At 41.8% G+C, this 14,329-nt stretch overlaps 1 protein-coding gene across 3 annotated transcripts in view; it reads left to right on the plus strand.

The window, feature by feature from the left end:
- The window catches only part of POU2F1 (POU class 2 homeobox 1), a 141,539-nt gene that overhangs the window by 113,910 nt on the left and 13,300 nt on the right, over positions 1–14,329 (plus strand). For all 3 annotated transcript variants that reach the window (XR_016280233.1, XM_089512248.1, XM_089512249.1), the window contains 2 exons: positions 8,941–9,286; positions 9,885–9,973. Coding sequence is in view for 2 of the 3 variants with exons in the window: in XM_089512248.1 (XP_089368374.1) it covers positions 8,941–9,286; positions 9,885–9,973 (435 nt within the window). In the remaining variant the exon portion in view is untranslated. The remainder of the gene's footprint in view (positions 1–8,940; positions 9,287–9,884; positions 9,974–14,329) is intronic.

Consider the following 14,329-nt stretch of genomic DNA (forward strand, 5'->3'; position numbering starts at 1 on the left):
TAAAGTAGGAATCACAGAATCCTCTTGTGTGTGTAGCTTTGGTGAAAATTAGTGTGTGTGTTTTTAGCAATATTAATGATAAATGATAATGATGTCAATAATAAGAGTGTACAGATGCAGTTGCAGTGATGGGAACTGGTGTAATACAGTGGCATGAAACTGAATTGTGAATCAGAATTCCCTTCTGATTCATAATTCAAAATTTTGGAATTGAAAATTTGCTTTTGCCACAACCTCAGCAGATGACCTTACAGAAGTTGCATGCCCATGTAAGGAAACCTCCCCATTTCTGATATAGGGAGGGGGAATAATGGTGGCTTAAATTTCATGAACAAAGTTTGCTTACTGGATAGTTGTTTTTTTCAGAAATTGAGGGTGTGGAAGCTTTGCACTCCCAGAATGGGTGCTCTAGCATTGGGACACCCTCTGAAACAGTGTGAGAAATAGCATGGAAAGTTGTATGGGGGAGAGGGAATTGACAGAAATTCTCTCCTTCCATCGGCAAGAGCCTCCACTGGATCAAAGTGAACAGAGATTTTGTTCCATTTACAGAAGACAAACTTGGGATATGAGCCACTGGTTTATATCATGTGTGTGAAATGCTTTGAGCTTTTAAAAGTTATATTACCATATATACTCGACTATAAGTCGACCTCATGTATAAGTCAAGGGCAGTTTTGGGGGCAAAAATTATGGATTTTGATATGACCCGTGGATAAGTCAATTGCAAAACATAGGGGCATATAGCAAAGAATTAAAAGGATAAAGCAATCTAAAACAATGTCAAAGAACCTACAAAATTCCAGCCACAATGTTTGTGCTCACTCTTATCGCTGGATGGATAAGAGAACAGAGAGGGGTTGGTTCTTCCATGACAAATTATACTCTTGCCTTTTACCAGGGGATGATACTCCTTTAAAATAAGAATTAAGATACAGTACTTACATTGACCCCTGGATAAGTCGACTCAGGTTTTTTGGGTCGTTTTTTTACCTAAATTTCTAGACTTATATATGAGTATATACAGTAATTACTTTCTTTTTCAAAAGTTCAGAGGTGAGTGGTGGTCCACAGCATCACCTGTACACAAGAGGGAAATCATAAGCAAGCTTGACGTGGAAGATATTGAGAGGAAAAAACCCCAAGTGCTAAACAAATAAAAAATAGTGCAATGAAGATTGATTATGCTCATTGACGCAGAATGGGGACTGATGCTTGAAAGTTGCAGGAGAGACAGAAAAGTAGGAGCAGCGGAATGGAGCAGTGATTCCCAAACTCTGGTCCTCCAAGTGTTTTGGACTTCAGCTCACAGAAGTCTCAGCCATCTCTTGGGATTCTGAGAGCTGAAGTCTAAAATACCTGGAAGGCCAGAGTTTGGGAATCATTGGAATAGAGTATCCTGGAACCACCGCATGCTAGAATTTTCTTCCTGGTCCTGTGATATCTGGCTCACCAACACAATTTAAAATGTACTGTGCCTAGTCTTAATCCTATCTCCCAACCCCCCCAGTATTATATATTTTCTACACCACTCTTAATGATTCCACTCTCTCATGATTTTAGTTTTTGTGTGGTGTTTATTGGGTTGTGTGTTCCATTCTAGTAGTATTAAATTTTTTGCCAGTAAGAGTGACTTTACAGTTGTAGAATCTGTTTTGAACCTCTTTCCCAACCTTCAACTTTAGGAACAGAATGAAGGATTTTGAAGCTAGGAAAACTGTCTTTGTCTTCCATGTCCTCTCCTTTGATGGTGGGGTGATTTGTCAACTATACTCACTTATGCAAATGTAATAAACCTGCAGTTTTTTCATATTAAATTCTCCCTATATGTGCAACTGCAGAAGTGTTTGCCACAGTTAATTTGTAGTGCTAGCAGGACCTCACACTTCTTATAAAGTTGCAGCACAATTGTGCTTTCACTATAAACAAAAGTGGCAAACTTCACATAATGTTTCACATTCCTTCCACTTTTCCTATTTTTACATTATAATGCATTGGTGTGTTGTACGTGGTCATGTCGTTTGTTTCAAATCTCTTCACTTGCACTCAAATGAGGCGATTTAGAATTAAAGAATAGTAGACTTAGAAGGGTTAAGAAAATTTGTCTAATTTAGTTTTCTGCAAGTGCTTAAAATCTACAGCTAAAGGTTTCAGTGTCTATAAATACATGTATATACAATTGGACCTCCTTATCCATCAGGGATCCATTCCAGAACCACCACCACCCTGCGGACACCAAAATCCGTGTATGCTCTGGTCCCGTTTTTCTTAATGGCAGTGCAGCATGTGCACACACCACTATTAAGAAAAATGAGGGCTTGCCGTCTGCAGATGGTTAAATCTAAGTCCCCTGATACGGAGGGCTGACTGTATATCTGTACTTTGAAAAGCTTCAATGTACTGTATATGAAAATGTGGATGCATAGTATTAAGGAAAGTGGCAAGTAATTGCTGGTGGGAAGATAGGGCAAAATGAAAAATCTGGCAGAAAAAGTAAACTAAGGCGCTTTACAGAACGCCCAAAAAGGGCGCTCTGCCGGCGCCCATGTTTGCTGCGCCAGGGAGCCGCAGCGGACAAACCACGTGGTTCCCCAGCGCAGCAAAAAGAACCCGCAGAAAGTGGGTTCTTTTGCGGCGCAGTTATGATGCCGCAAGGTGCCAATGGCGCACTTGCGGCGTCATAACCGCGACATGCGGACGCTAAGCGCCCGCCACGTCAAAATGTGTATAGGGCGCCGCCATTTTGACGTACCCAGTACGTCCTGGGGTGAGGCCTGATTGGACACTGCGTCCTCGGCCAACCCCCAGTACGTACTGGGGGGTGGGCCAAACGCCCATCTGGAACGCACCTAGAATAAGTGTATTTGAGACTAATAAATCCATACCTGTATGTCTAGTAGTGATTAGTTGGAGCCAGCATGAGTTTAGCAAGAACAAATCCTGCCCAATTAATCTTATATCTTTTTTTTAATCACATCACTAGTTTAGTAGATGATTGAAATGCTGTGAAGGTTATTTACCTAGATTCCAAAAAGGCATTTGATAAGATACCCCATAATATTTTGACTGGCAAACTAATTAAGTATAGAATACATTGAAACACTGTCAAATGGATCCATAAGTGATTGGAAAACCATGCTCAAAGCATCATCATTAATGGCTGCGCTTTACACTGGAAGGAGATCTTGCATAGAGTGCCACAGGGTTCTACCTTAACCCATTGCTCTTCAACATTTTTATTAATGACTTAGATGATGGGGTGGACAGGATCCTTCTCCAGTTTGTGAACAATACAAAAATGGGTAGGAAAGGCAGAAACAGAATTCTAAAGGACCTTGAGAAACTAGAAAATTGGGCTGAAATTAATAAAATTAAATTAAAAAGTGATGAATGCAAAATTCTACACTTAAGCTACAAAACCTAGTTGAGACCTTGGCATTATTGTTGATTATAAATTGATCATAAATTGAATCTGACCTAGCCAGTAAATAATAGGACCATAGTTTCCAAAACAAGGGAAGTAATAGTCTCACTAGTCAGGCCTCATTTGGGGTACTGCAATCAGTTCTGGGCACCTCATTTTAAGAAGGATATAGATAGGTTGGAGTGGCTTCAGAGAACCACAACAAGGATGGTAAGAGGTATAGAGAACAAAGCATGAGGAAAGGTTAAAGGAGCCAGGCATGTTAAGCTTGGTGAAGAGAAGACTGGGGGGTGACATGATTGCATTCTTCAAATACCTCAAGGGCTGTCACAGAGGGGAGGGGGCAGATTTGTTCTCTGTTGCACCAGGTCTAATGGTTTTAAGTTATAGGAGGGTGGCTTTTGACTGAACATTACAAGGAATGTCTTGACAATAAGATAGGTTTCAGCAATGGAACCAGTAGCCAAGAGAGCTGGTGAGGTCTCCTCCTTCTCTGGATGTCTTCAGAAAGAATCTACCTGTTGGGGATGCTCTAGTTCAGGCGTCGGCAACCCCTGGCCCGCAGGCCTGATGCGGCCCACAGAGGCGGCAGGACCGGCCCCAGCCCGGTCCTGCCGCCGCCGCCTCCTCCACCTCCTCCTCCCCAGGCCGCGCAGCCCTCCTCCGCCATGCGGGGGAGGAAGAGGAGGGCCGTGCAGCCTGGGGCAGAGGAAGCAAATGGGGAAGCCCTACGCCGCCCTCCCTGCCTCCCAGCGCCGCCCACCTTCTTCTCCTCTGCCTTCTCCCTGCGTCCCCAGTGCATGGAGGAGGGGGGAGGAAGAGGAGGAGGGGCAGCAGAAGGAGGAAGAGGAGGAAGAGGAAGAAAAGGAGGAGGGAGCAGCAGAAGGAGGAAGAGGAGGAAGAGGAAGAAAAGGAGGAGGGGGTAGCAGAGGGAGGAAGAGGAGGAGGGGGCAGCAGAGGGAGGAAGAGGAGGAGGGGGCAGCAGAAGGAGGAAGAGGAGGGGGAAGAGGAGGTGGGGGCAGCAGAAGGAGGAAGAGGAAGAAAAGGAGGTGGAGGCAGCAGGAGGGAGGAAGAGGAGGAGGGGGCAGGAGGAGGAGGAAGGAAGAGGTGGTGAGTGGCCAGAGGCCTCAATGTTTTTTTTAATTTTATTTTGTGTGCTTTTAATGTTAACAAGTCTCCCTTGCTTTGACAATGATAGTGTGGTGGTGGTGGTGGTGGTGGTGGTGGTGGTGGTGATGATGATGGAGTCAGCTTCAGATGCATGCAAGCACTGTTTCAGAAGCCGAGAGAGTGTCACCTTCCAAAGTGTGTTTTGGGTGCTTTTAATGCTAACAAGTCTCCCTTGCTTTGACAGTGATAGTGTGGTGGTGACGATGATGATGATATGAGTCAGTTTCAGAGGCATGCAAGCACTGTTTCAGAAGCCGAGAGAGTGTCACCTTCCAAAGTGTGTTTTGGGTGCTTTTAATGCTAACAAGTCTCCCTTACTTTGACAGTGATAGTGTGGTGGTGGTGATGATGATGATGATGATGATGATGATGATGATATGACTCAGCTTCAGAGGCATGCAAGCACTGTTTCAGAAGCCGAGAGAGTGTCACCTTCCAAAGTGTGTTTTGGGTGCTTTTAATGCTAACAAGTCTCCCTTGCTTTGACAGTGATAGTGTGGTGGTGGTGGTGGTGGTGGTGATGATGATGATGATGATGATGATGATGATGATGATATGACTCAGCTTCAGAGGCATGCAAGCACTGTTTCAGAAGCCGAGAGAGTGTCACTTTCCAAAGTGTGTTTTGGGTGCTTTTAATGCTAACAAGTCTCCCTTGCTTTGACAGTGATAGTGTGGTGGTGATGGTGATGATGATATGACTCAGCTTCAGAGGCATGCAAGCACTGTTTCAGAAGCCGAGAGAGTGTCACCTTCCAAAGTGTGTTTTGTGTGCTTTTAATGCCAACAAGTCTCCCTTGCTTTGACAGTGATAGTGTGGTGGTGGTGGTGGTGGTGGTGGTGGTGGTGGTGATGATGATGATATGAGTCAGCTTGAGAGGCATGCACGCACTGTTTCTTAAGCCAAGAGAGTGTGACTTTCCAAAGTGCCTTTTCTGTGTGTTTTTGGTTCTTTAATGGTGATATTGATATCAGAAAGCCTCTGAGGCAAGGCCAATGTAAATTGCTGTGATTTTTACAAACTCATGCGCAGTGAAGAAAAACCAAAGTCCCTTGACCAAGTACACACTTTTGAGAAGTACACTTGGTGCAAGAACGGTGAAACCACCTTGACATGTTCAATATGCATAGTCATGTTAAACCATGCTAAGTGTTAAACCCAAGGGGTTTGGTTATGGAATAAGCCTCTGAAATATGCAAGAGGCCATGTTAGGTAAAGCCATGTGAAATGCACAAATGTGCTGTTGTGTGTGTTTTGGAATGAAGGTTGGGGGTGTTTGGCCAGAAAGGGACCGAGGAGGAAAGGGCGGGCACACGCCTCCTCCTCCCCGCGGGGCTTTGGTGGAAGCTCTGCCCCCGGTGTGCGGCTCCGCCCCTGGAGACTGGAAGCTCCGCCCCCGGTATGCAGCCCCGCCCCCGGAGGGTGGAAGCTCCACCCCCTGCGCCTTCGGCCCCCCGAGTTGTCTGAGGGACAGCAACCTGGCCCCCAGCTCAAAAAGGTTGCCTACCCCTGCTCTAGTTGGAGATCCTGCATTGAACAGGGGGATGGACTCAGTGGCCCATGAGACCTCTTCAAACTCTATTATTCTGAGACTATATGCTGTCAGCATTATAGGCTTACTTACAGTGCTCCAAACCATCATGGTTTAGAATGCCCATACATTTAAATGTGTATGCAACAATGTATCATATGACAGCAGGACATTCACTATTTCATGCATTATCTTGACTATGGGTTTCTTTTGCTATGACACATAGGAAGCGACTGTATACTGCTTTGGATCAAAATACATTACCCCCCAAGAGTTCTTGGGGGCTGCTCCCCCTCCACCAACACACCCCCAAAAGCAAATTTTTATTTTTATTTTTGTACAAAAATGCCTTACCAATGCCCCAAGCAATGTGGTGGACAAATTTGCCATGTTTTGCCTTTCTAGACTTGAAGTAAGGTCTGGAGGGTTAGAAAGTGGCAAGAAAGTCAAGCCCTGGAAATTTACCATCCATAGTCCCCAGGGGGCATTGGGGGCATCTTTTAAAAAACAATTTCAAAAAAATTGGAGCAGGGCTGAGTACCATAAAAACAGCCATTTCTCACTTTATTTCAGTGGTTTTGAAGTGGCAGTTTCATGGTTACTATTCGAGGATAATGGAGTAATAGATCTGTTCCACCATAAGGGCTTGGACTAGATAATATATGAAATCTCTTCCATCCAAGAGATCCCATGCATTATTCATAGGTCAGTCAAAGCCTATGATTGATTAGGCTTTGTACATCTTCCTTCATGGCAGGTGACAAATACAACCAATCATGAATGGGCAAACAGGGTATGAAAGAATACTTTGGATTTTACCACAGAAAAATGCCTTCTATGAAGCAAAACAGTGTTCAGCTATGTAATGGACCTTTTTCTTACATTATGCTGACTTGATATATTTTATATTCATTGGGCCATGAACTGGAAATACGGCTGTTTGTATGTTCATTCCCTCTATATACTTAGACAAAAAATGCCTGTTAAAATAAAATGCTTATGAAGTGAAATGACAAATCAATATACAACTAAATGCAGCAGAAAACATCCCCCCAAAATTATTGGTAGCAGTTTTGTTTGTGTATTTTAAGAATGCATGACCTTCCCCTTAATAAATAAATATCTTTAGGGCAGCTTACAAAATAAAACATAAAATTACAGAGTACAATAAATAGATTGAAAAGAAAGCACTGCAAGTAAAAGCAGCTTAAAATAACAGCTATATTTGAGAAATAAAGGGGGTTGGAAAAATGAAAGCTATCCCAAGTCAGCCAGTCATGCCTATCTGAGGAGAGTTTTCTACAAATTTAATGTCTCACCAGAAAATACTTTGCTCTTAGTCGACATTTGTTGAATCTTTATATTCATGTTCCAACGTGTGTTGTTTTAAATAGTGTTTCCCAAAGGGTTAGGTGGTATGTAGAAACTTGGAGGTCCTGATCCTTCCTTCCCCTCCCCAAATTTATACATGCATTGAGTTAAATATTGAATTTAATTAAATAAATCTGTTCTAGGTCCAAAGCACACTGCAGAAATAATCCAGTTTGAGATCACTTTAACTGCCCTGGCTCAGTGCTAGGGAATTGTGGGAACTGTAATTTTGTGAGACATTTAGCCTTCTCTGTCAGAGAGCTCTGGTGCCACAATAAACTACAATTCCCAGGATACCCTAGCACTGAGCTAGAGCACTTAAAGCAGTCTCAAACTGGATTATTTCTGTAGTACACTTTGGACCCTAATTTGAACTATGTTATTTCCTTATAAAATGTAAAATCATTAATATACATGACTGTGCAAATGAAAATACGCACACTAAATAAAATATTTTTATTCATATACTATAGTGAGGGAGGGAGCACAATATAAAGGAGGGTCCCAAGGGTAAAATGATGGATTACTGCTAGTTTTAAAGGTTAGCTCCAGTCTCTTAAATTGACACTGGAAACAGATAATCCAGGTCATAATGTGGTTAGAGCATTCTGTGGTGGTTAATGTTTCAAGGACTTCCCTATATATACAGTCGGCCCTTCTTATACACGGATTCAAGCATCCATGGTTTGAAAATGTTCAAAAAAAAGTATAAATTTCAAATATCAAATCTTGATTTTCCATTTTTATAAGGGACACCATTTTGCTGTGTCATTATATTTAATGGGACTTGAGCATCCATGGATTGTGTTATCCACGGGGGATCCTGGAACCAAACCCCAGCATATACACTGTAACATGTTATAGCAACCACATCTGGTGGTAACAGGAGCATGAATAACTTGGGTGTAGTTGATGAGCCAGCTCAAGCTAGTAATTCTACTGCTTGTCACTGTCATCCCCTGAGAATCTCAGCAGCCCATGATTGGAGCTGGCATCTGATCCTGCATTGGTGGGGTGAGACCCACTCTTGGTCAGACCACCAGCTGCTGTTGCCTAAGCCTCTACAAGCAACATAGAATCAAAGAGAACTCTGATGTTTTGGGGGGAATGTAACCCTACCCAAACCAAGTCATACCAGTACAGAAAGACTATCAAGCAGCAAGGTTCTTCCTTGCTAAGGCTTTGGTTTTGGTTGTTTGATCTTTCTGTTGGAATGTTAATCTACTACTAAGACCTCTGTTTTCTTGAAATATGAAGTCTTTTTCTGTCTGGCCCTTTTAATTAAGATCCATTCTGACTGAGCCACTCAACCCTTTTAGAACATATGTACTTCAACCTGTCATTCATTCTGAATAATATCTCTTCCTTGTGCTCTTGTGCTCTGCATTCAGTGTGCACACAGGCCTCTTACAGGATTTGTCTTAATTAAATTCATCAATTCAGGCACCACAGAAACCATCCCCAACAATACAGCAACTGTGATTTCTACAGCACCTCCTGCGTCCTCGGCAGTAACTTCACCTTCCCTGAGTCCCTCACCTTCTGCTTCTGCTTCCACTTCTGAGGCATCCAGTGCCAGTGAGACCAGCACAACGCAGACAACTTCCACTCCCCTATCCTCAGCAATTGGAACCAGTCAGGTGATGGTAACTGCTTCTGGGTTGCAAACTGCAGCAGCAGCTGCACTACAAGGAGCTGCACAGTTGCCTGCAAATGCAAGTCTTGCTGCCATGGCAGCTGCAGCAGGACTAAATCCAAACTTGATGGCATCCTCGCAGTTTGCAGCTGGGTAAGTAGTATCTATTTTAAAGACATATCAGAACATTTTAAATAACATTTCAAAAGTTTTACATTGTGTTCTAAATATGTCATTCCTGTATTCATTTTATGTTTTAATTATTTTTGGATTACATTGGTCTAAAACACACTGCAGAAAATAATCCAATTCAAGACCACTTTTACTGCCCTGGCTCAGTGCTAGGGAATCCTGGGAATTGTAGTTTGTTGTGGCAGCAGAGCTAGGCAGTTAAAGCGGTCTCAAACTGGATTACTTATGCAGTGTGTTTTGGACCTTAATTTTCCTGTAGGGCATCTTGAATCCTATTTTCTTGGGAGAAAGGCAGGATATAAATTGAACAAATGAATGAATGAATGAATGAATGAAACCGTTTTTACAGCTCTTGTAGACATGTCTTTGTCTTTTCAGAAATGTTCTTCTGCCCTGTGCAATGTCTTCTTCTTTTTAATGAATATTATAATGTTGACAGTTCTTCTGTTTAAACTATAAAGCAAATTTCTACATGGCCCTTAAATTCTTTCTTCTAAAACAGTCATCTGAACAATTAGCATTCTTCAACTTGTTTTTGATTTCTGTTTTGCAATTACAGAGGTGCCTTACTCAGTCTCAATCCAGGGACACTAGGCGGTGCTCTCAGCCCAGCGCTGATGAGCAACAGTACACTGGCAACTATTCAAGGTTAGTAGACTACATTACATTCTGCCTTCCTCCATATCATCATAGATGGATAGAAGCAGATTACCTTAGTTCAGATTACTTTAGGCCAGTCATTTTACAACTGTAGGCCTAATGACCAGGGGAAACTGAACCCCTTCATCAAGAGATGTCTAAATCAATCTCAACAGTCATCATATTTTAGCTTTGATTGGATTCAGCTTCATTTGACTCTTATGTGTCCAGAAACTTAGTAAGTACCAAGAATGCAAGACCAAGACCACATGAAAAGGAGACACCAGAATGTGTATTGTTTTATATAGTTAGAATCTGTTATAAGCTGTTATTACAGTGCGTCCGCATTTTACACAGCTTCCAGCATATGCTGGAAGCCGCGCAGGAAGCAAGGGAGACGTGTGCTGGAAGAAAACAATAGTGTGCACTCCCGTGGCATGCGTGCCGCCATTGCGCCACCGCAGGCACGAGCCCCATTCATTTGAATGGGGCTTGAGCATCCGTGTTTTTTCCCTTACGCGGAGGGGTCCAGATCGGATCTCCTGTGTAAGGGAAGGGACGACTGTACTAACTTTCAAAGCCCTTCATGGTTTGGCCCCCGTTTACCTGTCAGCACTTGTTTCCCCTTATCTTTCTGTTCGCTCTCTATGCTCTAGTGATTCGGGGCTGCTTATTCACCCAAGGATTTCCTCTGCCCCCACTCAGATACACCCCTTCTCCCACACTGCCCCCTAATTTTGGAATCTCCTTCCCATGAATTTGTGGACCACCACGTCTCTAGATTACTTTAAGTCTAAACTAAAGACTATTCTGTTCAGGGAAGCCTTCCAACTTTCATCTTGATTTTATGTCCATATTATTTGTATTAATTTACATTTTATAGTTATTTTTTAACCTTGTTATAGTAATATTTTATTAATTTTAAAATCTTGCTTGTGGTTTTAAATTGTGTGCCGTAGGCAGGCTTTGTTTTTATTTTTGGATTGTTTAACTCCTTTGTAAAGTGCTATGGCGCAATATACATAAATATGATGATGATGATGATGATGATGATGATGATGATGATGATGATGTGGTTGTCATTGGTGTGTGTTGTCATGTCAGCCTTGACTTTTTGTGGTCCTGTGAAAGACCTACAGCCTGTTATTAACAGGCTTGCTTAGCTTGTAAAATTCAGGGACATGGTTTTCTTTATTCAGTATATACATCTATAAAGTGGGTGGTATTCCTCTTTTTCTGCTGCCTTCAGTTTTGCTGAGCATTATTATCTTTTCCATTGTGTCATTACATCTCATGATGAGTCCAAAGTATGATAGATGCAGTTTAGTAAGAGTTTGGGCTTGATTGGTTCCAGACATATTTATTAGTTTATTTTGGCGCTTTATGATATCTGATGGACTTTCCTCCAGCATCATATTTCAAATGAATTGATTTTCTTTTTCCTGTCAGCTTTTTTCAGTGTCCAGCTTTCACATCCATACATACTAATCAGAAATACTATGTAGTGATCCTAACATTTATATTCAATTATATTATCTCTACACTTGAGGATCTTACCTGGTTTCTTCATTAAGTCTTACTCTTCTTCTGATTTCATAACTACAGTCTACATTTTTGTTAATGACCAAAAGAGGTATGCAAAATCATGAAAATGTTGATTTCGTCACTAACTTTTATATTATATAAATCTTGTTTCTCAATTTTCACTTGAAACTCTGCTTTTGCACATGCTTACTCAACTTTCATCAGTACTTTCTGTCTTTGCTATTTATTGCAAGTAATACAGCATCACTTGTGTATCTTAAATTACTGATGTTTCTTCCTCCAATTTTTAGACCTCCTTTCTCCAAGTCTAACACTGCTTTCTATATGATCTGTTCTGCATATGAACAATAGAGTGATAACGTACACCTTTGTTTGATCCACTTGCCAATTGGAAACCTGTTTTTCCATATTGTGGCCTGAGAGTTGGACTTTGGGACAATCAGATGTTGTGACACTTCCATATTGTTTAGAACAAGCCATAGTTTTTCTTAATCTACACAATCAAAGGCTTTGTAGTAATCTATGAAGCACTGGTGGATTTTCTTCTGAAATTATTTGGTAAGGTCCATTGACCAATGTATGTTTGTAATATAAACTTTAGTGCCTCTTCCTTTCTTGAACCCAGCTTGGATATATTGACATTTCTGACTCCATATATAATAACAGTCTCTGTTGTAAAAAACATCGCTTTGCTCTCATAGAAGATCAGTGTATTATTGTTGTTGTTGTTGTTGTTGTTATTATTATTGTTGTTATTTATATAGCACTGTAAATATGCACAGTGCTATACATACAAATAATAAAATCGATAAAAATGAATCCTGCTAATGGCATACATTCTACAAAATACATATAAAACAATAGGTAATAATACAGGATAGAATTAGATAAAATAAGCAGGCAACAATTAAAAACATCAAATCAGTGGTTCCAGCGGTTCCTACAATCCCTGGTGTCCCCTTTCTTGAGGATTGGATTAAATACATATATCTGTGAGTTTGGACACTGGTGGATTGTCACACTTCCAATTACTAAAAGGTGGTGACATGAATGATGGCACACTGAAGCACGCACATTCACATTGCAACCTTTTGATAATATGGGCTGCAATCATTTGTGTTTTTCACAACTGTGGGATGGGTGTCATAGAACCAAAGGGATAACAGTATTGATCACTTTGAGTATATGGACCTTTGTTTTGTTTTTCATATTTGTTGACAGATTGTAATTAAATGGATTCTGTATAGCCTGAAACAGTTCTATTGGTATGCTATCTATTCCTGGTGATTTGTTTCTTCCATATGCTTTGGGAACAGCTTCCACTTCACTTTCTAAACGTGAAGGCTCTTCCGCAAAAGGTTCTGCTTTCAAGGAATGTGCCATTCTTTCATCTCTTTTGTATTGTTCTTCACTGTATTGTTTCCATTGTCTTTTTATTTTGTTGTGATGATGTAATGAGTTCCCTGTTGATCATTCAGCATCCCTACTCTTTCTATAAATTTTCTTTGATGTCCCAGATCTTCTGGAAGAGATTTGGTGTTCTGCCTTTGCAATAATTATTATAATAATTCCCTTTGTTCCTGTTTACAAGTCTCTAGATCAGTGGTCCCCAAACCTTTTCCAGGTACCACCCCCTTTTGTCTTGAGCAACAACCCTAGTGCCCCCCCACTGCCGCCACCGCTGCTTACATATTTCCTGGTATTAGGTCTACTGTTATACCGCAAATTCAAAATAACCAATGTCAGTCCCTTCATACCTAGTCACCCTGGGAGCATAACTGAGCAGCTGGCTGACCAGCAACCAAGAAGCCTCTCACCCACGCCACCTCTCCAGCAAAGGCCACAGTGAGCAAGGGGCCTCTTGGTCACTGGTCAGCCAGCTCCTCAGTTGCTGTTCCCAAGGAGACCAGGTGCAAAGGGAGAAGCACCTTCCTGACAGGGAAGGACTCTCAAACTTTCTTTGTTGGGGTGGAGAAGGATACAGCTGGCATTCCAAGAATCAATGTCCTGTGCCTAAGCCTCCCAAGAGTTTCCCAGCTGCTACTGCCGCCACTAGTGAAAGATACAGCTAAGGAAGTGAGCTCATACAGCCAGGCAGAGAGCGGGAGACCCACCACATGCAATGATCAGCGAGGCTGCGTTGTGATTTTAAGGGACACTGAAAACAGGTTTCATGCAACCCTCATCCCCACTGCTTGTTTCTCTTGTCTTTCTTTTGCACCAGTACTTTGACTGAAGGCTCCTTGCTGCTCCCTTACCCTGGATGTTTCCATCACCCCTGGGGCAGGGGGTCATACCACCCACTTTGGGAATCACTGCTCTAGACACTTGCATCTGGAATTCTTACCCTGTTTCTTTTGCCTGTTATTTTTGCTTCTCTTTTATTCTTAACTATATTTGAAGAATTCCATTAGTCATCCAGTTTGGTTTTTCCTTCTTTTTGGCTTCAGGTAGCACCTTTCTATGCCTTCTTCCCTGATGGTTTGGTCCATAATTCTACTGCTTCATGGTCAATCAGGTTCAGATATTACTAGGTCATGGTCTGTGCCACAATCCACTCTAAACAGAGAAAATGGGGCTTCTCCATCTTTTGCTTCTAGTTATATAGTCTATCTGATTTCTTTATTGGCCATCTGGTGATATCTATGGATACAGGTGTCTTCTGGGTTGCATGAAGAGTGTGGCATACATCTGTGCAATATTGCCCTACATGTCATACACAATGAGTAGCAGGAATGACAAGAGAGAAACCTGAAAAGAAAAGTATTGTATTTTCTCTGTTGGCAACTCATTTTGATGTTAGCACTCTTGCAAGAGATG

This window comes from Sceloporus occidentalis, unplaced genomic scaffold, assembly GCF_023333645.1.
Source record: "Sceloporus occidentalis isolate IW3139 unplaced genomic scaffold, rSceOcc1.0.p SCAF_2, whole genome shotgun sequence".
In the NCBI taxonomy this organism is placed as follows: domain Eukaryota; kingdom Metazoa; phylum Chordata; class Lepidosauria; order Squamata; family Phrynosomatidae; genus Sceloporus; species Sceloporus occidentalis.